This window comes from Pinus tabuliformis, chromosome 9, assembly GCF_031772625.1.
Source record: "Pinus tabuliformis cultivar Carrire ecotype Pingquan chromosome 9, CPIR1, whole genome shotgun sequence".
Lineage (NCBI taxonomy): Eukaryota > Viridiplantae > Streptophyta > Pinopsida > Pinales > Pinaceae > Pinus > Pinus tabuliformis.
In genome coordinates this window covers 339,606,661-339,633,237 of record NC_142307.1, presented here as the reverse complement: position 1 = coordinate 339,633,237, position 26,577 = coordinate 339,606,661, and the positions used below count along the sequence as shown (strand labels likewise).

Here is a 26,577-nt window from a genome sequence, read left to right as displayed (position 1 = left end):
GGTTTTATTTAAAGGGGTTTTTTTAAAGAAATTTTTATAATGTTTTTTTATAAAACTATTAAAAGGAGGTTTTCCAATTTTTTCTAAAAGTGAAATTTTTGGAGAAATATGGCTTTCTCAAATGTCCAGCTCCATTTCCCACTGTTCACAGCGAAATATTATGATGTGTGGGCCATTAAGATGGCAACCGCGTTGCAAGCTCATGATGTTTGGGATTATGTCTAGCTTAGGCTTTAGGAACCTAAGGATGAAGCAATAGAACAAGCTCTCAATAATGCAGAGAGGAACCAATGGAATAAAGACAAGAAGAAGAATGCACAAGCATTGCAGCTTATCCAATAGGGAGTGGACCGAGAAGTGTTCCAGAAGATTATGATCACGTCTTCGGCAAAGGAAGCATGGGATAACTTGGCGACAAGCTATAAAAGTATGGCCAAAGTCAATATTGTTCAGTTGCAGAATACCATGAGAGATTTTGAAAGGTTGTAGATGAAAGAGAGACAGAACATCGATTCTTTCATGAATCGGGTCATGACTGTCGTAAATCAGTTAAAAATATATGGTGAGGAAATTAAAGATCAAACAGTGGTTGAGAAGGTCCTTAGATCTTTGTCTACCAAATTTGATGCTATGGTAGCAGCCATAGAAAAAGCCAAGGATTTGAAATTTTTAACAGTTGATGAATTGATGGGATCACTTCTATCACATGAGGCAAGGATAGACATAAATAAGGATTCCACTTTAGAGACCGCTTTCAAAAGTGAGGTTTATATTTCAAGAGATAGAGGTCGAGGCAAAATTAGATCGAGAGGTAGAGGAAAAGGGAGAAGATATGGTGGTCAGAGAGATGGCCGAGAAGAGCATGAACATGAAAGTGGAAGCAACTACAGAAGCTTCAACAATAAACAAAGTGTTGACAAATCAAAGGTGATATGTTATTATTGCAATATATTTGGTCACTATGCTCGTGATTGCAAGAAGAAGATAATTGATCAAGGGAACCAGAGAGCTAATGTCACTACAAAGAGTATTAAATCCATGTTCCTAGCTTGCCATACCATGCATGAACCTCCTAATAGTGTGTGGTTTTAAGACAATGGTTGTAGTAACCACATGACAGGAAACAAGAATTTGGTTGCAAATTTCAATCAATCTATGAAAACAAAGGTAAAGTTAAGGACTGACAAGACTATGGATGTAGATGGAAAAGGAGTGGTCAACATTCTGACCAAGCGTGGGGAGAGGAAGACAATCTTAGAGGTATATTTATGTTTCTAGTCTCAAACATAATTTGATAAGTGTTGGTCAATTAACACAGAAAGGATACAGAGTTATCTTGCAAGGTCAAGAATGTGTTATATATGACAAGCCCCCCAAGTAAGTAAATGATAGTGAAGGTGAACATGACGAGGAACAAAATCTTTCCTCTAATTATAAATTACATTGACTAGGTTAGTTCTTTTACAGTTGCATGTTCTGATGATTATTGGTTATGGCACTTTTGGTTTGGACACTTGAACTTTTCTAGTTTAAGATTGTTGCAGCAGAAACAGATGGTCAGAGGATTACCTCCCATCAAAGGACCTGCTAGTACTTGTGAGTGTTGCATCTTGGGAAAGAAACACCGTGAAAGTTTTCCAAAGGGTGTTGCATACAGAGCAAAGTAACCTCTTGAGCTAGTGAATACAGACTTGTGTGGACCTATGAGGACATAGTTGATTGGTGGAAGTTGTTAATTCCTCACTTTCATTGATGATTATAGTAGAAAGATTTGGGTTTACTTCTTGAAGCAGAAGTCTAAAACTTTTGCAAAGTTCAAGGAATTCAAAGCCTTAGCAGAGAACCAAAGCGATCGACAGATCAAGGTATTGAGGGCAGATTTTGGTGGAGAATATGACTCAAAGGCATTCCATGATTACTGCAAACAATATGGAAGCAGAAGACAGTTTACAACCAGGTAGACACCACAACAGAATGGTGTAGCAGAGAGAAAGAGCAGGACAATAATGAACATGGTAAGAAGCATGTTGAAAGGCATAAACTTGTCTAATGAGTATTGGGCAGAAGCAATTGCATGTGCTATTTATGTGATCAACATATCTCCTACAAAGAGTGTGATAAACAAAGTACCAGAAAAAGCATGGTCAGGTATGTCTTGCAGCATATCTCATCTAAGAGTATTTGGATGTGTGGCTTATGCACATGTGCCTAAAGAGCGAAGAGGAAAATTGGATGATAAAAGTGGAAAATGCATATTTTAGTGAGCAATCGAAAGATTAAAAATTGTATAACTCTATCACCAAGAAGACCATAATTAACAGAGATATTGTGTTCAAAAAACAAGAGTCATGGAATGGTAGTATAGATGAAACAGTTGATGCACAAGTGCCAATGATGGAAGAATATGATGTAGCAGAAAAAGAGCAACAAGAATCACAGGTGAAGACACCAAATAGAGACACAACAGCAAGGAATCCAAGATTTTCTGAGCAGCGTGGTTCTTCAAGCAGATCAACAAATCAAGGTTATCCTAACAATCAATCAGGTGATGAATAAAGAAATGGTAAGAGAAAGATGAGAAGTTTGAAAGATATTTATGATGATTTGGATGTTCGTTCAAATTTTGCATTGTTGTCATTTCAACCTTCTTCGTTTGAAGAAACAATCAAAGATGAAAATTGGGCACAAGCCATGGATGAAGAAATTGAAGCTATTGAAAAGAATGATACATGAGATTTGATTGATTTACCAAAGGAAAAAAATCTCATTGGTGTGAAGTGGGTGTACAAGACCAAGTTGAATGAGAAAGGTGAAATTGACAGATTTAAAGCATGACTTGTAGAAAAATCATTCTCGCAGAAATCGAGAATATATTTTGGAGAAACATTTTCTCGGTAGCTAGATAGGATATTGTAAGAGAAATTCTAGCCATAGCAGCTCAAAACAAGTGGAAAGTGTATCATATGGATGTGAAATCAGCCTTCTTGAATGGAATTTTAGAAGAATAAATTTATGTGTAGCAGCCTCCAGGTTATGAAGTGGAAGGTAACGAAGATAAAGTTTACAAGTTGAAGAAAGTGCTCTATGGATTGAAGCAAGCGCCTAGAGCTTAGTATAGCAGAATCAATAGATACATGATTAAGAATGGATTTCGCAGAGGAAACATTGAGCCTACCTTGTACATAAAAGTAAATGAGCATGGACATATTTTGAATGTTTGCTTATATGTTGATGACATGATTTTTACAAGTGATTTTGATTTAGATGAATTTAAAGAAGCCATGATGAAAGAATTTGAGATGACAGATATTGATTTCATGAAATATTTTCTTGGCATAGAGGTTGAGCAATCTAAAAAAAGAAATTTTATTTTTCAAAATAAATATGCCAAATATTTGTTGAAAAGATTCAGGATGGAAAATTGCAAACATGTCCCTACACCAGTTTCAACAGGTACAAAGTTAAGTAAGGATGATGAAGGATCAAATGTCAATCCAACTCTATTCAAAAGATTGGTTGGCAGCCTCAAGTATCTCACAAATACAAGATTGGATATCATGCAAAGAGTGAGTTTGGTTTCGAGATTTATGGAGACTCCAAAAGACACACATTGGAGTGTAGGAAAAATAATTTTGAGATTCATAGCAAGAACTATAGATTGTGGCATAATGTATGCAAGTACATAAAATAAGGATTTGATTGGATACACAGATAATGATTTTGCAGGAAGTTTTGGATGATAGGAACAACACTTATGTTTTTATGTTCCATCTTCGTTCAGTTGTGATTTCATGGGCATCTAAGAAGCAACCCATTGTGACACTTTCGTCAACAGAAGAAGAATATGTAGCAAAAACATCAATAGAGAAGCAACCCCAATTGACCCAAAAAACACTAAGCTAAACACACAATTCACTCAAAACACACGAACTGTGACTCTTCTATTGATCACAGAAACCTTGATTATTACAATGAACCCGGTGAAGGGTATTTAACCTTTTCCAACTAGCGACTTGCCTAAAATATCTTGACATGAAACCACACACTAAAATTTGTCTATCACTTAACTCGACTTGAATCAACACTCAGTTAAACGACTCTCTAAGTTTATCCAACTCCTCATGTGGGAGTAATTAGTTTATTTTAACGGATTTGGCATCATTAACAATTGATGAACTAATGGGATCACTTCTATCACATGAGGCAAGGATAGACATAAATAAAGGTTCCACTTTAGAGACTGCTTTCAAAAGTCAGGTTTTCATTTCAAGAGATAGAGGTCAAGGCGGCAGTAGATCGAGAGGCAGAGGACGAGGTGAAAGATATGGTGGTCAAAGAGATGGCCGAGAAGAGCATGAACATTAAAGTGGAAGCAACTGCAAAAACTTAAGAAATAACCAATGATTTGACAAATCAAAGGTGAGATGTTATTATTGCAGTAAATTTGGTCACTATGCTCATGATTGTAGAAAGAAGATAGTTGATCAAGGGAACCAAAGAGATACTGTCACTACAGAGAGTACTAACTCCATGTTCCTAGATTTCTATACCATGCATGAACCTTCTACTAGTGTGTGGCTATTATATAGTGGTTATAGTAACCACATGACAAGTAAAAAGAATTTGGTGCAAATTTTGATCAATCTATGAAAACAGAGGTAAATTTGGGGATTGACAAGACTATGGATGTAAATGGAAAAGGAGTGATCAACATTCTAACCAGGCAGGGGGAGCCAAAGACAATCGCAGGGGTATATTATGTTCCTAGTCTCAAACATAATATGATAAGTGTTGGTCAATTGACACAGAAAGGATACAGAGTTATCTTTCGAGGTCAAGAATGTGTTATATATGACAAGCCCCCACAAAGAAGTTGACAGTGAAGGTGCAGATGATGAGGAACAAACTCTATCCTCTAGTTATGAATTACAGTGATCAAGTCAGTTCTTTTATAGTTGCATGTTCTAATGATTATTAGTTATCGCACTTTTGGTTTGGACACTTTCACTTTTCTGGTTTAAGATTGTTGCAACAAAAATAGATGGTCAGAGGATTACCTCCCATCAAAGAACCTGCTAGTACTTGTGAGTGTTTCATCTTGGGAAAGAAACACCGTGAAATTTTTCCAAAGGGAGTTGCATACAGAGAAAAGCAACCTCTTGAGCTAGTGCATACAGACTTGTGTGGACTTATGAGGACACAGACGATTGGTGGAAGTTGTTACTTCCTCGCTTTCATTGATGATTATAGTAGAAATACTTGGGTTTACTTCTTGAAGAAGAAGTCTGAAACTTTTGCAAAGTTCAAGGAATTCAAATCCTTAGCAGAGAAACAAAGTGATCGATAGATCAAGGTATTGAGGTTAGATAGTGGTCGAGAATATGACTCAAAGGCATTCCATGATTACTACAAACAACATGGAATTGGAAGAAAATTTAAAACCAGGTACACACCGTAGCAGAATGGTGTAGTAGAGAGAAGGAACAAGACAATTATGAACATGGTAAGAAGCATGTTGAAAGGCAGAAACTTGTATAATGAGTATTGGGAAAAAGCAGTTGCAAGTGTTATTCATGTGATCAACAGATCTCCTATAAATAGTGTGATGAACAAAGTACTAGAACAAGCATGGTCAGGTATGTCTTGTAGCTTATCTCATCCCAGAGTATTTGGATATGTAGCTTATGCACATGTGCCTAAAGAGCAAAGAGGCAAATTGGATGATAAAAGTGAAAAATGCATATTTACTGGTTATAGTGAGCAATCAAAAGCTTACAAATTATATAACCTCGTCACCAAGAAGACCATAATTAGCATACATTTCGTGTTCAAAGAAAACGAGTCATGGAATGAAACTATAGACAAAACAGTTGATACACAAGTGCCACTGATGGAATAAGATGAAGTAGTAGGAAAATAGTAGCAAGAATCAAAGGTAAAGACACCAAATAGAGGCACACCAACAAGGACTCAAATATTTTCAGAGCATCACGGATCTTCAAGCAGATCAACAAAACATAATTCTCCTAACAGTCAATCAAGTAATGAATCAAGCAATGGTAAGAGAAAGATGAGAAGTTTGAAAGCTATTTATGGTGATTTGGATATTAGTTCACATTTTGCATTGTTGTCATTCCAATCTTCTTCGTTTGAAGAAGAAATCAAAGATGAAAATTGGGTGCAATACATGGATGAATAAATTGAAGCTATTGAAAGGAATCATACATGGGATTTGATTGATTTACCAAAGGAAAAAAAATCTCATTGGTGTGAAGTGGGTGTACAAGACAAATTTGAATGAGAAAGGTGAAATTGTGAGATTTAAAGCAATACTTGTAGCAAAAGGATTCTCATAGCAACTAGGAATAGACTTTGAAGAAATGTTTACTCCGATAGTCAAATTGGATACTGCAAGAGCAGTTCTAGCCACAACAGCTCAGAACAAGTGGAAAGTATATCAAATGGATGTGAAATCAGCCTTCTTGAATGGAATTCTAGAAGAAGAAATTTATGTGCAGCAGCCTCCAGGTTATGAAGTTGAAGGTAACGAAAATAAAGTTTACAAGTTGAAGAAAATGCTCTATGGACTGAATCAAACACCTAGAGCTTGGTATAGAAGAATCAACAGCTACATGATTAAGAATCGATTTTGTAGAAGCAACATTGAGCCTACCTTGTACAGAAAGGTAAATGAACATGGAAAGATTTTGATTGTTTGCTTATATGTTGATGACATGATTTTTACAGGTGATTTTGAGTTAGATGAATTTAAAGAAGTCATGATGAAAGAATTTGAGATGACAGATCTTGGTCTCATGAAATATTTTCTTGGCATAGAAGTTGAGCAATATGAAAAATGAATTTTTATTTTTCAAAATAAATATGCCAAAGATTTGTTGAAAAGATTCAGGATGGAAAATTGCAAACTTGTTCCTACACCAGTTGCAACAGGTACAAAGTTAAGTAAGGATGATAAATGATCAGATGTCAATCCAACTCTATTCAAAAGATTGGTTGGAAGCCTCATGTATCTCACAACTACAAGACCAGATATCATGCAAGGAGTGAGTTTGATTTCCAGATTTATGGAGACTCCAAAAGACACACATTGGAGTGTAGGAAAAAGAATTTTGAGATACATAGCATGAACTAGAGATTGTGGCATAATGTATGCAAGCACATAAAAGAAGGATTTTATTGGATACACAAAGAGTGATTTTGCAGGCAGTTTGGATGATAGGAAGAGAACATCTGGTTATATGTTCCATCTTGGTTCATGTGTGATTTCATGGGCATCTAAGAAGCAACCCATTGTGACACTTTTGTCAACAGAAGCAGAATATGTAGCAACAACATCAGCAGCATGTCAAGCAGTGTGGTTAAGAAGAGTTTTTGATGGATTCAAGCAGAAACAACAAGGATCAACAACAATATATTGTGACAACACCTTAGCCATTGCACTATCCAAGAATAGTGTGTTTCATCAGAAGAACAAGCATATTGATACTAGATATCACTTTATTAGAGAACTTGTGAGCAATGGAGAAGTTCACTCGAAGCCTTGTAAATCTAGTGATCAATTGACTGATATATTTACTAAGTCATTAGCAAAAGATGTGTTTGAGTTTCATAGAAGAAACTTGGGTGTTGTAATCCTAGCTGAGACATAGACTAGCAGGGATGTTTGAGTTGTCATGAGTCATGTCTTAGTTTAACGGTCGTAATTATGGGGGAGTGTTAAAATAAGCTAATTACTCCCGCATGAGGAGTTGGCCAAACTTCGAGAGTCAGTTAACTGAGTGTTGGGTGTTGGAGTGTTGAGTCAAGTTGAGTTAAGTGATAGACGACGTTTAGTGTGTAGTTGCATGTGGTTGCATGTCAAGATATTTTAGGCAAGTCGCTAGTCGAAAATGTTAAATACCCTTCATCGAGTTCATTGTAATAATCAAGTTTGTGTGATCAATAGAAGAGTCGCAGCTTGTGTGTTTTGGTTGAATTTTTTGTTTTAGCTTCTCTGCCTTTCCAACAATAAATGTGTTTCCCCTTAAGAGTGTGATGCAACAACATAAACCCAATTCAATTCATTTGTTTCCTAGACCTAAAGGGGTTTTGGAATTTCCTAAAGAGAGTGTATTACCTTAATCTCATTTTGTAAACCCGAATCAATTCATTTGTTTCCTAAACCTAAAGGGGTCTTAGAGTTTCCTAAAGAGAGTGTATTAGCTCAATCTCATTTTGTATAATTTCAAATGATGAATTTCTCATGTAAATACAAGTATCCTAGTTCTCAAAAGGGAATCTATTCCTTGGAAGTTATGTTGAAGTGTTAGTAAGGGAACAATTTGAAAACTATATGAGTTGGAGTAGCATTGGCTTCTAGAAAGTAGGACAAATATAGAACCACAAATGGGTTATTTGTTACAGCCTCCATAATGTAATATATATATATATATATATATATATATATATATATATATATATATATATATATATATATATATATATATATATATATATATATATATATTGATTAGTTTAGGATACGAGCTAGTAGAGTAGGGAGAGGAAGATAGGAGGGGCATTGATAAAAATTGATCTTTAGTCTTGATTGTGGAGAAATCAACCTGAGTTAGTGGAAAATGTGGGTATAATAGATGTATCCAATGAGGAAGTAGGAACAAAGGAAAAGTACCCAGCATCACTACCTAGGTAATCTAATCACATCCTCGATAATATGATTATGAAGTCAAAAACCCATACCACATAGTGCATAATATACCTTAATGAATAATTAGTAGAAAGTCTTGTATTTGATGTATTTGATGCATTGTTAGTATTGGATAATAAAATGTACTAGTAAACCTCTGGGTATAAGGCCTATCGTCCTCTCCATAAACTGGGTCACAACCAGGGGGATTTAAACCCTGGATCTCCCACTTTTCACACATTTTAGGTTACTTTGACCACTAGTTAAATTGCCCCTTGGGACTTTGTATATTCATTTTAGTGTAACATGTATATTATAAAAAAGAATCATAAAAACTTGTTTATAATTTTATTAATATAAACTAAATTTCAATATATCAAATTGGATTGAATCATTTGTTATTTCTATTACTCTTATATTTTTTTTTATAATTAAATTAACATTATGTTTTGTTATTTTCTTTATTTGATATAATACTTCTAATATGCCACTACAAGATTTTCTCCATATTAAATTGTACAACACCTTTAATGTAAAACATATTTATACAAAAAATTATTAATTTTTCTAGCATTTAGATAAATTCAAAATTTAAAATTCAAAAACATTGTACAATAATACCATTATTAATATCCCCTAAATCTATTTATTCTTGGCTAAGAGTTTGTCTTCCTCGGACTTAAGGAAATAGGTTAACCGCCCAACACCCAGAGGCATCTGGTAGGAGTGAAACCGCCCCCTTACGGACCGCCAGAGGGTTCTTCAAGTGACGTGGTTTTCCTTGATTAAGGGTGATGAGTCAGCCTAAATTAGCCGTTACCGGCCAAAAATGGTTGTCCTCACTTACTAAGTTATGATAAATTTTCTCACTTATTAAAAAAGAAAAATTAACCATATTTTGATAGGATTATGAAAAAAAAAACACCAACAGTGTAGTGTAACTCGGGTCGATTGGATTTCAAATTCTTGTACCATCTCCTCTATAAAATCATGACGCTCATAAACAGTCCTCCGACAATAATCTTCCACTTTCAAAAAAAGAGATGTTGAAATGATACCATTTGCGTGTCCAAAATATGAATATGTGAACTAATCCATAATATGAAAGGTTGTGTAGTCAATAAAAAATAAACATAATTTCATGCTCAATCACACCCATTCTTCATTATAATTTCTCAAGGAACACAAACATCATGAGGTAGAGGAGTCATAAGGTATCGAACCGAGTGATAATAAATGACTTCCTCTGCTAAAATCCAATAATTGAAAACTAACTAGTTGAGGAAAATCGCTTCAATCTGAGTTGGGTTTGTACAAGCATTAGAAAGATCTATGTATGTTGGAAGTCATTTATGCATTAACTCTAGTCTTGATATGTTTAAAAAAAAAAAATCCCTAAATTAATGTTCTAACAACCTTTGGGATCATCGAATTGTCAACCCAAAGATAAATTTACCATAACGATTTACAATTGTTCGATCCTCCTACTTGAATGGTGAAGATTTATAGTTGAATAGTCAACTAAAAGTTGAATGTTGTCCATATTTGTTTTCAATTGTTCGATCCTCCTACTTGAATGGTGCAGATTTATAGTTGAATGGTCAACTAAAAGTTCAGTCCATATTTGTTTTGAAGTGTTCTGCTGCTTGAAGATTGTCCAAATTGGGGATCCAAATTGGGGATTACCTCTTTATATTTCAGCCATTTTTTTGTCGGAGATGGATATATATGTGTGAATTGGGGATGTTTGCAATTATAAGCACAATTTTGGTAATTCGGTTGATAATTTGGTTTAAGGAATAGCAGGAATAAATATTGGTAGTTGTTACTTTTAGTAAATTGCCATAATTTCATTAATGTATGGATATATATATCTATATATATATGTGTGTGTGTGTGAAGTGGGGATGTTCGCAATTATAAGCAGAATTTTGATAATTTGGTTTAAGGAATGTTGCATTAAGCAAGAATAAATATGGGTAGTTGTTACTTTTAGTAAATTGTCATAATTTCACTAATATATTGTATTGACCACTATATGTGCAACCTATATTATTCTACCCTGAAGCTTTATGAACAAACAAACCATTATTACTCAGAAAAGTTAAATGTTAGAAGATCCAATGCTACTAATTTAATGCATGAAAAATGGTTTATTGACATAAAACTTAAAATAAAAAACATGTCAAAGGTAAAAACGTCATGGGGGTTTCGAAATTCCAAACCTGGACGGTAGCACTTGCACTACAACACAGGGCCCCAGCGATCGGATCCTGACGTCCCCGTGTCGGGTGGCGGTAGAGTGGAAACGTGAATCAAAATCACAGTAAGACTTTGACGAAGAGATAATCAAAATGACAGTAAGACTTTGAATCACGTTTTCCACCTCTATTTTTCCCACGAGTGTTGATATGAGTGGATTCTTGAGTGTTGATATGAGTGGATCCTTGAGTGTTAATTGCGTCTCTGCATTCGTTGCGTACTCCATTGAATATTCCTATTTTATTCGATCACATGCATCCGAAATGGACATGAACAGTTTCACATTTCATTATTTAATATTTTAACCATATCATTTGGTAAAATTAGTGTTAGCTAAAAAAGTGATTTTAACCAAAAGATTTTATTTAATACATTTATTATTATTATTATGTCATTGAGATATGTACATCCCTGGCCAGATTGCCTTTTTTCTTTTCGTTAATTATTTATGAAACAACTATTAAAAAAATTCAGTACTTGTAAATCATGAATCATGTTTTTAATAGATGAAATTTAGATTTTGAATTATGGATGGATTTAGATCAAAATCTTACTTTTATCGATCTATCCATTGGTTTAATGCATAGTTACCAAATTCGAAGTCGAATACAAATTCGAATTCGATACGATACGGAAATAATTCGACTCTATAAAATATAATACGGAAAAAATTAGAAAGTATACATGTTACAAATAATTAAACTTATTAATTTTTTAATAAAAGTTATCTATTTGAAATTAAAATTTATTATTTTATAATTTTTTCTAATATAGAAGTTACAGTTTTTTATTATTTTTATATAGGAATTACTGATTTACAACCAATTTTCTATTTTATAATTTTTGCTATCTATTTGAAACTAAAATTTACCATTTTATAATTTTTTTTTTTTCTAGGTTAAGACTAAACTAAGTACCGGGGAATTGAACCAGTGACCTATCACAAGGAGTGCCTTAACAGCGCACCCACCATTTTATAATTTTACCCAATATAGAAGTTACAATTTTTTATTATTTTTATATAAAAATCACTGTTTTGCAACCAATTTGCTATTTTATAGCTTTTGTTAATTGAAAAGTTATTACTCTATATTTTTTCATATTGCGATTTATTATTTTATAATTTTTTAATATAGAAATTACTATTTGATTATTTTTTTTAGAATTTGCAAACTGCAAGTTTTCAATATAGTGTTTCTCTTCTTCAATTAATTTTTCCCGACTCGCTAAAAATACTCAAGCCTCGGGTTACCTGCCTTACACACCACCATTGGCATTGCTCAGCGCTTCATCATTTCTAACTGCCGGAAGAATGTGGCGTGGAACAATTTTCGTCTTCTTGTTATCTCTTGCGGCCTTTCCAGCCAACGAGCACCTTGGCGGCGAGATATTTTGGCAATATGCCCAACGGAGAAATGAAGAGCTATGGGAACAGGTTTCTTACCATCCGCTGATTTCCCCCCTCCTGCCATTGCTCAAGCGAGATGGAAAAATTCATGCACCGTATCAAATTCGATTTGGCCGAATTTTTAATCCTATCGAACCGAATCAGCGAATTTGCGAATTTTTTTTGCCAATACACCCGAATTTGGTAACTATGGTTTAATGTAGTATAATAAATGCAAAGAGTTGCCCATTGATTAAATTATTTTATTGTATTGCTTTTTAAAATGTCATTTAGTTTTAAATATAAACCACTGGTTTAATTTAATATAATAAATGCAAAGAGTTGTCCATTCATTAAATTATTTTATTTTTATTGCTTTTTGAAATGTTATTTAGTTTAGATAGGATCAATGGTCTATGGATTATGGAAATTTTTTAATTGTTCCAGTGACTTGTTATTGTTTCGAAAAATATTTGTTTATTATTATCTATTAGAAAGTATGAATCATTAAATAATATGTAGAGTTAGTTGATTGATTATTTTAATTGATTTAGAACTAGTTGTATGGTAATTAGTTTAATTGATTTATAATTAATTCTCTGTTGAATAGTTTAATTGATTCATTTTATTATTTTTATAAAAATTAGAAAATATTATGTATTTATTAGTTAATTGTATTTAATTAGTTAATTTAGATTAACATGAGAGGATATTCAAGAAACACCTTTTTATTAATTAATTAATTAAATATAACTAGTTGTATAGATTTAGTTAGCTATAGATTAAATTTATTATTTGCGAGGGAATCTAGGAAACATCTTGTATTTATCAATTAATTTAATTAAATAGATATAATTAATTTTCTATTAGTTAGGTATCATTGTCTATCCATTAATTTAATGAATTTAGGTATGGTTGTCTCCCCATTACATTAATCAAGTTATCTTTTTATTTTGGAAGGAATCTAAGGAACAACTTTTGATTTATCAATTTAATTAAATAAATATAATTACTTTTCTTTCAATTAGATAAGGTTGTCTATCTATTTATTTTATTGTTTTGGAAGAAATCTAAGAAACAATATTTTATTTATCAATTAATTTATTTTAATAAATATAATTATTTTTCTATTTATTAAATAACTTTATCATATTTTTAGAGTTATGAGTCATCATTGTTTTGAGCATAATATAGGAAACAACTTTTTATTTACCAATTAATTTAATTAAATAAATATAATTAGGTTTTTTTCCAGAGGATCTAAGATAGACGATGATGGGGTGTTTTATTATTCCCTACTTGATCAGGGAGATATATTGGACATGTTGAAGATGTAGTCCTACGAAACCTACAAAAAATAAATATAATTAGTTTTCTATTTACTGATTTATTTTATTTTATTTTTAAAGTTATGCATAAGAAATTAGAATTAGTTGTCTATCTATTAATTTAATTAATATTTTTATTTATCAATTAATTTAATTAGATAAATATAATAAATATCATAGAATTTTGATAAATGATTTCTCAACATCGGCTATGAAGTGTGCACTAATTTTGAGGTTTTCGCAAGATTTTGTTGTCCTTGCAGGACTTAGCATATGAACTTCCCTTCAAGTATTAGGCACATAGGGTAAAGGATTTAGATGTTCAATTACGTTTCCTCTATCCCCTCTTTCATCACCAACAAATTATCCCTTTCTTTGGTTGTTTCTTTTACACCCTAGTTGTCCAGATAGCTATCTCATCAGGGAGGATCATTCACTAGATCAACAACAAAGATCATTGCAAGTGGAGGTAGTATAGGAAGTGAAGCCATGTGAGCCAATACAAAAATCTAAATTTGAGTTAATAAAAAATATTTTTCCTTCCCTTGATATTTCTCCCATTCACAATAATGTTGCCATAATTTAGCCTCTAAAATCCATTCTCCTCCAAAACTTAGTCTTGGCACGAAAGTGAAGATCAATATCCTAGCACAGGCGAAGAAAAAAAGGTACATCAAGGCAAGGTTTGGAAAATTCTTTATCGTGGTCACTAAGGATACAAATTTGGAGTTGATTCCACAATTTGTCAGTAAAACCCTAGTTGCTCACTTTTGTGGACTAGTGGTCAAGGAGAATTCTTCATCATAATGGATGGAAAAATAATGGAATTCACTACTAGGATATGTTCCAAATTTTCACATTTTGATTAGGGATTGGTTCTATTTCATTTTTACTTTGAAAGCCAAATGTAGCAAAATTAAGTGGTCTTCGTGGAACTGCAGCCCGTCGGGACTGCTCAAAAAATGTTTAGTGGATTTTGAGCCACCTAGTGAGCCAATGTTTGTTTAGAAGGTTTGGACTATCCTACCCAGTCTCCCTCTCTTTTATTGGTTCATGGAGATCCTTAATGCCCTTGGAAATAAGATTGGTTTTTTTTGCTAGTTGGAACCCAACTAGGCTATTAAGCCAAAGCACAAGTGTGTGTGGATACAAGTGGAGGTAGATTTAAGTGAAAGGCTCCTGGGAGAAATGGAACTACTGTTTGGATCATCATCTTGGACTCAAATTTTTTACTATTGGAAGCTTCCTTTCTAGTGTTAGGTATGTCATGAAATCAGTCATATCTAAGTGTAATATTGAGAATTATTTACCCCAACCTCAGTTAAGAAAAGAGTTTTGGTAAAAAATCAAAGAACGTGGAAGACGCCAAGGCAATGGAAGTTGGTGCTCAATCGAAATGAAAAGGTGAAGTTTTATAAGAGGTTCACTCAATATGAAAGCTCAAGCACAGATTTGACCCAATGTCAAGGAGAAGTTGGTAAGGATCAAGCTCTTGTTCTTTCTTGTTTTATGATTCCTTCATCTGATTTTGGTGCAAAAGGTTCATTCTCTTTTTTGGAAACTTCCCTGAATAAAGAGGTGATTTCCCCCCACCTCTCATGCTCCCTCCATACATTATGGTGATCTCCTTCTGCATTCCCTCTCTCCCTCTCCTCCCCCAAAGCCTTCTAGTCCTTGTGTTGAGCCCTTGGCCTGAATGGACTTATCCCCATCTAAAGGTTTTGATCCGTCATCCTTCGTTCCTACGTCCAAGGCCTCACCTAGGAAGGGCTACACCCTTCACCCATGAACAAGGGTAAAATAATGTTCCTCCTCTCAAGGGATTTTAAAGCTCTCAACTGAATTCAATACAATCTAGTCAACCATAAGTCCCACCTCATGAAGGCATAACATTAAGTGGTTTTAGACATCAATAAAGCCAAATAAGTGTGGATTGTTATTGTAGATTCAATAGCTTATGTGATATGCTAAAACAAAAGACAATAATATACTCTACCCTTCAGTGGAAACCAAAATTGATCAATGAAAACAATAAGTAGAAAAGGAAGAATTTCAATCACACATAACACAATATTTCTCTAGGGAAAAAAATGTTAAAAACCCCAACTATATATATTGCATTAAGTAGAAGATCTAAGAAGAAAATACAATGCTTGTTCAACCAGAACAATTCCTGCACAAGTACAATCTATTTCTCTGCTTCAAAAACCAGCTCAAGCCAACGCTTAGCCAATTCTGCTGCCTCTTAAGTCCCTACTTCCTTGCGCAATTCCTAAGATTATTAGCCCATATTTAATTGGGAAATTCTCTACCCATGACTGCATAATCCATCCATAGGCCCTCAACTGATTGCATGCACCATCTGTACAACTCAGAAAATTATACAACTAATAGTACACTGTCCTTGAACTCTAATATCAACTAGATCTTCCTCTAAACTGACATGCATGAGTTATTTATGAGTAAATATTCAGTTAACTGGTGTGGTAATGAGGATGCACGGGTGCCCGTCCCCACTACTAGACCTCCTACTAGTTCCTCCAATAATTAGAACTAGTTTAACTGACTATAACTCAGATAGACTGAGTTAATTAATTACAACTCAAAAGAACTCAACCTGCCCCCTAAAATTTAAGGATCACTCTACATGACTCGAAATGACTTCCAACTCTAATTTAAGAAGTAAACTAAGTCAATTTCACTTAGTTAACTATTATAAGTTGCTATGATAATAGAATTTTGATTTAATTCACAGTTTAATTCAAGGACAAATTAAATTGGAATTTCTAGATGATATTTTTAACATTTCTTGTTGTTATTTTCAACACTCCCTATCAACAAGAAAGTAATTCAACTCTATCGTGATTTGGTACCTTTGGAATGATTTGCATGCAACACTTCTCTCTAGTGTTGTTGCTCCTGTAACTTCTAAAACTGAAAAAGAATCCAACCTGAATCAATATGATGCATCTGTCACTAGAGTCTCTAACTGCTACTAGCTCTTGCACTATCTATTGAAAACTCTGCGATTCTATTGCATCTGCACTGTGCCATCTACAAGGCTTCCAACTTTTCTTCCCCAGTATTTGACTACCACTAATCTCTGCCTCTATCACTCTGACATCTGATTGCATCAACCGTTACTGCTCCATCCCGCTACTATGTACTGTGGGCTCCCGTAGCAAGGTAATGATCCATGAGACAAAACATCTCAATTACCCTGCCCAAATTCTGCACCCTTGGGAGTATCACTTCACATTGCCCCACCTCTCACTTGGAGGTATGGCTACATGTGCTCCCTCTGACAACTTGGCTCGAAATTTCTCCCTACTGGAGGTCTTTGCTTGAGTGGATGTCTCCACTCGGTCTCCTCGTTGCTTCTCCAATTGTGGCTACTCCACAACTTTCTGAGGTCGCTTCTGAGGCTTCTTCTGGGGCTAAATGTTGAGAAGTAATTCAATCTCCCTCTCAAACACCAAGTCTCTAACCTTTTCTTTATTCCTCAAGGTTTTGTATGCATCTTGTACCTCAAGGGCATTCATGTTCTTGGCTCTCACACCGATCTGTTTCACCTATTCCATGGCGATGTGTCTAAGGAAAACCTTTCCCTTACTAAAAATCACATAGTCATGATCTTCTAATATCGCGATGGAAACAAGATTCTTCTTTAGTCCTAGAACATATATCACGTCTGTGATTCTAAGAGAGGATCTACACTCAAAATGAAAGGTGACTATACCGATGCAAGTCGTGTTATACCTCCCATCATCTCCAAACTCTATGTTCTTCTTGAGGTCTTTCTCCTCAAAGTCACTAAAGAGATTTCTATTCCCTATCATATGGAACGAGGCGCCACTGTCGAGATACCACGTGCTTCCCATTACATTAATGTCCATGCATGCAATGAGAGTGAAATCAAGTTCGAATTGTTAAGCAAGAGCTTCACTTGCTGCTACTACTACAAGCTCCTTCTTTCTTGCTTTCTTCTGTGGGAAATCTATCGCATAGTGCTTGTACTCATTACGGTCAAAACACCTGATGTTCGACAAGTACTTATTCTTGCCGCCCTCTTTGGCTTGTGACTTATTTCCCTTGGCTTTATTTTCATTGGTGACTAATGCAAAGTCCTCTTCCACTTCTTTGTAAGGGGTCCCATCTCTGGTGCTCCACTGAAACTCTTCTTGTACCAAGTCGAACCATAACCGCTCCCACTATGGTAGCTTCTGCCTCACATTAACACGATCCTGGTAACTATGCCATCTCTTGGGAAGTCCTAGAAGTGTTAGGCTCACAAGATGATCTTTGGCAACATTAACCTTGACACTTCCAACCTCATCCCAACAATGGGTGAACTTTCTCAAGTACTTCGGAATAAAGTCGCCCTTATCCATCTTGATCTTTCTAAGTTTGTGCTTCAGTGCCAACTTCCTATGGTCACTGCTATTTTGAAACAGGTTCATCAATGCCTTCCACATTGCAAATGGAGTTTCCTTACCGTGGAGATTCAAGACAATGTGATCTCGAAATCCTTGCATGATAATCCTTCTCACTTTTTCCACACACTTTCTCTATTCAATGAGACCTTTAGCATCATATGTTGGAGTCTTAGAATACCATAATCTATGAATTCCTTGAATCCATTGTCTTCCAGCACTTCCTCCATCCTATCCTTCCGAGATATGTAATTCAAGTTGCCCTCGAGGGCATACTCAAGTCTCAGGCCATAGAATGACATATTGTTGACTCTGAAGTATGAATTTGAAAATTTGATTTCACCTACACAACAAACTCGAATTCTTCTCTTCTATATTGTCTTCAGCTCTGATACCATGTATATTTTTACTGTAGATTCAAAAACTTATATGATATGCTAAAAAACAAGACAAGAATCCACTCTACTCTTCGGTGGAAACCAAAATTGAACGATGAAAACAATAAGCAAAAAAGGAAGAATTTGAATCACAATTAACACAATATTTCTTTGGGGAAAGAAACTGCTAAAACCCGCGACTATCTATATTGCATTAACCTGAAGATATGAGAAGAAAATACAATTCTTTTTCAACCCAAACAATTCCTGCACAAGTAAAATCTATCTCTCTACTTCACAAACCATCTCAAGCCAACACTTAGCAAATTCTATTGCCTGCCAAGCCCCCACTTCCTTGCGCAATTCCTGAGAGAATTAGCCCATATTTAATTGGGAAATTCTCCACCCATCACTGTGCAATCCATCCATAGGCCCTCAACTGATTGCATGCACCATCTATACAACTCTGAAAATTATACAACCGATAGTACACTGTCCCTAAACTCTAATCTCAACTCGCTTTTCCTCTGAACTAACATGCATAAGTTATTTATGAGTGAATCTTTAGTTAACTGGTGTGGTACTGAGAGTGAACTAGTTTCCATCCCCACTACTAGACCTCCTACTAGTTCCTCCAACAATTAGAACTAGTTTAACTTACTATAACTTAGTTACACTGAGTTAATTAATTACAAATCAAAAGAACTCAACCTGGGCCCCTAAAATTTAGGGATCACTCTACATGGCTCTAGATAGAATTATGGAGTGAGTTTGATTTCTAGATTTATGGAGACTCCAAAAGGCACACATTGGAGTGTAGGAAAAAGAATTTTGAGATACATATCACGAACTAGAGATTGTGGAATAATGTATGCAATCACATAAAAGAAGCATTTTATTGGGTACACAGAGAGTGATTTTGCAGGCAGTTTGGATGATAGGAAGAGAACATCTGGTTCTAAGTTCCATATTGGTTCATGTGTGATTTCATGGGCATCTAAGAAGCAACCCATTGTGACACTTTTGTCAGCAGAAGTAGAATATGTAGCAACAACATTAGAAGCATGTCAATCAGTGTGGTTAAGAAGAGTTTTTGATGGATTCAAGCAGAAACAACAAGGATCAACAACAATATATTGTGACAACACTTCAGCCATTGCACTTTCCAAGAATAGTGTGTTTCATCAGAAGAACAAGCATATTGATACTAGATATCACTTTATTAGAGAACTTGTGAGCAATGGAGAAGTTCACTTGAAGCCTTATAAATCTAGTGATCAATTGGCTAATATATTTACTAAGTCATTAGCAAAAGATGTGTTTGAGTTTCATAGAAGAAACTTGGGTGTTGTAATCCTAGCTGAGACATAGACTAGCAGGCATGTTTGAGCTGTCATGAGTCATGTCTTAGTTTAATGGTCGTAATTATGAGGGAGTGTTAAAATAAGCTAATTACTCCTGCATGAGGAGTTGGCTAAACTTCGAGAGTCAGTTAACTGAGGGTTGAGTGTTGAGTGTTGGAGTGTTGAGTTAAGTCGAGTTAAGTGATAGACGACGTTTAGTGTGTAGTTGCATGTCAAGATATTTTAGGCAAGTCACTAGTGTAAAATGTTAAATACCCTTCACCAGGTTCATTGTAATAATCAAGTTTGTGTGATCAATAGAAGAGTCGCAACTTGTGTGTTTTGGTTGAATTTTTTGTTTTAGCTTCTCTGCCTTTCCAACAATAAATGTGTTTCCCCTTAAGAGTGTGATGCAACAACATAAACTCAATTCAATTCATTTGTTTCCTAGACCTAAAGGGGTTTTGGAATTTCCTAAAGAGACTATATTACCTTAATCCTATTTTGTAAACCCAAATAAATTCATTTGTTTCCTAAACCTAAAGGGGTCTTGGAGTTTCCTAAAGAGAGTGTATTAACTCAATCTCATTTTGTATAATTTCGAGTGATGAATTTCTCATGTAAATACAAGTGTCCTAGTTCTCAAAAGGGAATCTATTCGTTGGAAGTTATGTTGAAGTGTTAGTAAGGGACAAATTTGAAAATTATATTAGTTGGAGTAGCATTGGCTTCTAGAAACTAGGACAAATATAGAATCACAAATGGGTTATTTGTTACAGCCCCCATAATGTATATATATATATATATATATATATATATATATATATATATATATATATTGATTAGTTTAGGATACAAGCTGGTAGAGTAGGGAGAGGAAGATAGGAGGGGCATTGATAAAAATCGATCCATAGTCTTGATTGAGGAGAAATCAACCTGAGTTAGTGGAAAATGTGGGTATAATAGATTTATTGAATGAGGAAGTAGGAACAAAAGAAAAGTACCCAGCATCACAACCTAGGTAATCTAATCACATCCTTGATAATATGATTATGAAGTCAAAAACGCATACCACATAGTGCATAATATACCTTAATGAATAATTAGTAGAAAGTTGTGTATTTGATGTATTTGATGCATTGTTAGTATTGGATAATAAAATGTACTAGTAAACCTCTGGGTCTAAGGTCTATCGTCCTCTCCATAAATTGGGTCACAACGAGGGGGATTTAAACCTGAGATCTCCCACTTTTCACACATTTTAGGTTACTTTGACCACTAGTTAAATTGCCCCCTGGGACTTTGTATATTCATTTTAGTGTAACATGTATATTATAAAAAAGAATCCTAAAAACTTGTTTATAATTTTATTAATATAAACTAAATTTCAATATATCAAATTGGATTGAATCACTTGTTATTTCTATTACTCGTATATTTTTTTATTATAATTAAATTAACATTATGTTTTGTTATTATTTTTATTTGGTATAATACTTCTAATATGCCACTACAACATTTTCTCCATATCAAATTATACAACACCTTTAATGTAAATCAGATTTATACAAAAAATTATTAATTTTTTTAGCATTTAAATAAATTCAAAAACACTGTACAATAATACCATTATTAATATGCCCTAAATTTGTTTCTTCTTGGCTAAGAGTTTGTCTTCCTCGGAATTAAGGAAACTAGTTAACCACCCAACACCCAGAGGCATCTGGTAGGAGTGAAACCTTGCCCCCTTACGGACCACCAGCGAGTTATTCGAGTGATGTGGTTTTCCTTGATTAAGGGTGATGAGTCAGCCTACATTAGCCGTTACCGGCCAAAGATGGTTGTCCTCACTTACAAAGTTACGATAAATTTTCTCACTTATATAAAAAGAAAAATTAACCATATTTTGATAGGATTATGAAAAAAAAACACCGAAATAAGGAGATGATACTGCAATTGTGTATCAGGCTAATTTTAACAGTGTAGTGTAACTCGGGTCGATTGGATTTCAAATTCCTGTACCATCTTCTCTGTAAAATCATGACGCACATAAACAGTCCTCCGACAATAATCTTCCACTTTCAAAAAAAGAGATGTTGAAATGATACCATTTGCGTGTCCAAAATCCGAATATGTGAACTAATCCATAATATGAAAGGTCGTGTAGTCAATTAAAAAAAACATAATTTCATGATCAACCACACCCATTCTTCATTATAATTTCTCAAGAAACACAAACATCGTGAGGTCGAGGAGTCATAAGATATCGAACCGAGTGATAATAAAGAATGCAAATACCTTGTTCAACAAATATAGCTCATCAAAAACGTATCTAATCATTACAATGTGAGTTAGCATACGCCATCGTCTGGAAAAGAAAAAACGCGCAAGGCCGGCCCAGTCGGAAGATACTTTTCCCACTGTAAAAAGGCCTAGAGATGCTTATCTCACAAACACAGAAGATACTTTTACCAGTGTAAAAAGGCCTAGAGAAGGCCTAGAGAAAAACAAGAAGAAGATGCTCTGAAGCCTGCGCCCAATATGCCTATAGATGCTTTGACATGCTGCTTCATCACTCATGGCGGCTAGACAAAGTAAAACTAGACACGCCATGATATACCCCTCCACTAGAGAACCTTGCTATATAGATTTCCTTAGATTTTGATAATATGACAATGGATAATGACTTCCTTTTCAAAATCCACTAATCAATTATATATAGTATTAATTAAAAAAAATATAATTGATGGATTATATAGCCATACTTATGATAATTTAAAACATTGAATTGAAAATATTTGACTTCAAATATATCTTAATTTTTTATTAAATCAATCTTATTGGAATAAGATTAAAAAAATCAAATAAAAGACAAAAACAGGTAAATATATCTTGAAACTTGACTGAACCCTTCGAATAAGATAAAAAGACAAAACAAACCGGACTGTACAACGCATGGCCCTTAAACATGTTTAAAATACCAGTCATCTAAACGAATATATATATAGCAGTCAACTAAAGGAATATATATATATATATAATCTACCTACCCCATGATCAGTATTTTATAATTTTCTTCTAATCATATATAGGGAAAAGAAATTGCGGGTCTGCCTCCAAGGCGGCCATGAAAGGAGGGAGCAGGCTGATCTCGAGATCGACGCTTCCTCCTCCTTCCCTGGCGGGATATAGGGATACTTTCCCATCCAACTTGTTGGCACAGCCACTTCTTACCCGCACCGGCCTTCCCCATCCGAAGTCGTTGTCATACATTGGAAATCTCGGAGAACTCCCAATGAACACAGTACCTCGGATTGTTTTATCCAGCTTCATTACACTCGGGTGCTCGTTAAATCTTTGCAGCTCCGCCCTGATGCTGCCATCGGTTATTGGTGATACGATGTGGTGCAGCAACGACGCCGTGGATGAGATATCGGCCGCCAGGAGCTCCCCGACCGTGACCGTTGTGCTAATGAGTTGGATGACGTTGCCGAAATAAGAGAAAGGCAGCGGAGGAACCAATCTGCCTCGGCAGTTCACTGAGAGCTTGAAGGTCGTCGGCTCGTGGGGAAGCAGGCCGCGAGCCCGTGTGATGGCCTGCCACATGTGGGCACACAGTGCCTGGAAAGAGGAGAGTATAATTGAGTCCTCTGATCTATTCCGGTTGGCTCTGTCCTTCAGCCTCAAGATCGTCTTCTTGCTGAAGTGAAATACTTTTTCTCTCAGCTGAGGCGGGGAGAAGTTGTTGATCGTTAGGGTTTGAGGCAGCTCCAGAGCTATGTGCGAATCTTTTATGTCGAAACACCGGCTGTGAAGTGGGGGGTGAGAGATTGTGGTCGCTCCTCTGCAGATATCCGCCCATGAGTTTATGAAATTCCATAATGAAGTCCCGTCTACCACCACGTGGTTGACAGTGAAGCCTATGGCGACTCCATCTCTCAGCTTCGTCACCTGATCATACTCAAATTTGGAATTGAAAGACCATAGAAGGAAAAAGTATATCTAATCTAAACATTTGAGTTGGAGAAAAGAGTGAATAATACCATTAAATCTGACACAAGGGGTTTAGGAAATAAAATTGGTTGAACTGACCTGAACCACCAGCAAAGGAAGAAAACGACCGTCCACGTTAATAGCACCGTCAAGGGCAAACAATCGGCCAACAACACCTGGATCAGCCTCTGTACTCGCTACTTCTTGAATCCCGACATCTGGCGCAGATGCTTCGATCAAATCCACGCCGGCATCATTACAGTCGATGTACAGAATCCCATCTGAGGAAGTGATGAGCCTTCCTGCCAAGGGGTAGAAATGGACGAGGACTTCAGCGAGGCTCTTCTTCAGAACCTCCACCGCCGAAAAGAATTGGTTATCATCGGCGAAGGGCATGTGGTAAAAGAGACCCTTCTGAATGTAATCGAAGTAGAGCATCTGTAAATCAGAAGGGCAGAGCTTGCAGTGCTGGCGCTGCGATGGACGAGACGGGCTTACTGTCGATTTTTTATCGAAGCGGACCACTTGGTTGGTGGAAGGGATTGCAGCTTCGACAGACATGGCGAAAAAGCTTCTAATGAAGGAAGGGGAGTCTCTATAACATGAAAGGGAAAGAGAACCACAATTCCTGAATTCGCAAGACCGGTACGCTCTATATATCTTAATCCATGGGAAGGGCATGACATAAGTGATGTGATGCGGCAAATGACAGGTCATTTTTTAGACCTTGTTTTATAACACAGTTCCTTTTCCCTCCTCGGATGTAGGTTGAGTTTAAGTAGGGTTGGATGAAAGAAAGATTTACTTAACTGTAAAATGGTGTAATGAAGATTATACAAGATTCAGTAAAGTTTGAAAGGTTTTTTAACCGTTTGTATTTTAGAGTTGACTTCCATCTTTCATGTGTTTAAAACTAAAACTTCCTCATAAAACTTAATTCATTCCCCGTCTATAAATTACATGTGTACATAATTATTTAATTAGAAGGAACCTTAGGTGTAGTTATTAGTTTAATAAACCTAAGTTATTAGTTTAAATCTCTAGGGTTTACGGTTTTTCTCTCTTAGTAAACGAAACTTAATTCATTCCCCGTCTATAAATTACATGTGTACATAATTATTTAATTAGAAGGAACCTTAGGTGTAGTTATTAGTTTAATAAACCTAAGTTATTAGTTTAAATCTCTAGGGTTTACGGTTTTTCTCTCTTAGTAAACCAGGTCATAACTTAAGGATTTAAACTTTGAATAGTTAATTTTCTCAAAACTCACATTATACAATATATTCATCACCCATTAAAACTATATATTATTTATTTTAATTTTAAATATTTTAATTATATATTTTTTAATTTAATTATACTTTTATTAAATTTACTGATGTGTATTTTAAAAAATAAAATAATTAAATTATTATTATATTAGAAAAAATATAATCAATCAATATTAAAATTGTAATGGACAAATATTTTACTTGTCCTAAGTTAATGATTGATTTTTTAAGATAAAAATAACACTATTTATAACATAAAATGACAAAATATTAAACTAATCATTAATTTTCTACATAATAATTTAAGCTCTGGTATCTTAATTTACTAAAATAGTAACCTAATATTTTTAATTATAAAATTTCACTCACGTTTAAAAAAAAAGTAAGCGTTTCACATTTACTTGAATCAAATAACCATAAGGAAAGCTACCTCCTCTTCCTTTGCCATCTTTTCCTCTGCCCTAACTGGCAGTGGCGTGCGCATAGCGTTTCAATAGCCGAGCGAAATTATATTGCTCCGTCCTACAAATCCGTGGACCAACTTTCAATTCGTTGGCTGCCATCTACACTCCGGTGGAAAGGAGCAAGACCGATGTGCCTCTCGTGGATTACAACCATATAACAAGGTTTTCATGTAGAAGGCAATGTATACTTGTTAACCGGGTTTTCATGTAGAAACCAATATATACTTGTTTATAAAGAGAATATTTAAAAGCTTATAATTCTTTTTTAAGCAAAATAATAGAATTTTAGTATGGTTTTGATAAAATGTGACATAAATGTATGAAAATCTAAGTTATAGTTGTTAAACTTCAAGATTTTGGGTGTTCTAAGCCTTTTTGATGGTGCGGAATCTATTTCTGCTATCCAAAAACATATTTAAACACGCCCACATTAAAATTTCTTAAAAAAAAATTCGCCAAAAATATTTTTTTCATCCAAACAAAATTATCACCTCAATAAACAATACCAATTTACAATTTGTTTGTTTATAGTTTGTCGTTGGAAATAACTTCAAACTCGAATGCATTTTTGCATTTTTATTAATGCAATGAGATGATTATATTCCAAGAGGTTTTTGGGCTTTTATATCGACTTTTGTATTTTTATTTTTTATAAATTCTAAATTATTTATAATGATAAAAATATTTTCTAAATTTTATGAGCTTTTACAAAAGATGCTTTGTGTTGATATGTTTAGTTAAATCATGGAATATAGGACTTTTTGTAAACTTAGGTATCTTCAACTATAAGACAAGTAGATTTCACTTGTTTCTCTTGCAAATATACAAGTGTTTTCTTTAGCTACGTAATCTCCTTTGGTGCTTCTGTAACTATTGCATATTATGCATTTGTTATGGAATCTATTGGAACTCATTGTTTGTGTGACCTCTATGAGGCTATTAGGAATCCAAGACTTATGAGATAGCCTAAAGTCGACACTCCAATTTCTTTGTCTCCATCAAAGTCGAAATC

General features: G+C 34.7%; 1 protein-coding gene across 1 annotated transcript; it reads right to left on the bottom strand.

The window, feature by feature from the left end:
• Positions 1 to 22,759: 22,759 nt before the first annotated feature.
• Positions 22,760 to 24,462, bottom strand: LOC149148604 (BAHD acyltransferase DCR-like). The gene is made up of 2 exons (XM_089441257.1): positions 23,930 to 24,462; positions 22,760 to 23,788 (listed from the first exon to the last, which is right to left on the bottom strand). The coding sequence occupies exons 1-2, from the start codon at positions 24,389 to 24,391 to the stop codon at positions 22,916 to 22,918; spliced, it is 1,335 nt and encodes a 444-aa protein (XP_089297383.1). The 5' UTR covers positions 24,392 to 24,462; the 3' UTR covers positions 22,760 to 22,915.
• Positions 24,463 to 26,577: the final 2,115 nt, after the last annotated feature.

Excerpts from the sequence above, each read along its gene's own strand:
- LOC149148604 (XM_089441257.1), bottom strand. The coding sequence starts at position 24,391 with ATGTCTGTCGAAGCTGCAATCCCTTCCACCAACCAAGTGGTCCGCTTC. Across the intron at positions 23,789-23,929 it reads TTCCTTTGCTGGTGGTTCAG|GTGACGAAGCTGAGAGATGG; the intron begins GTCAGTTCAACC and ends GAGTATGATCAG.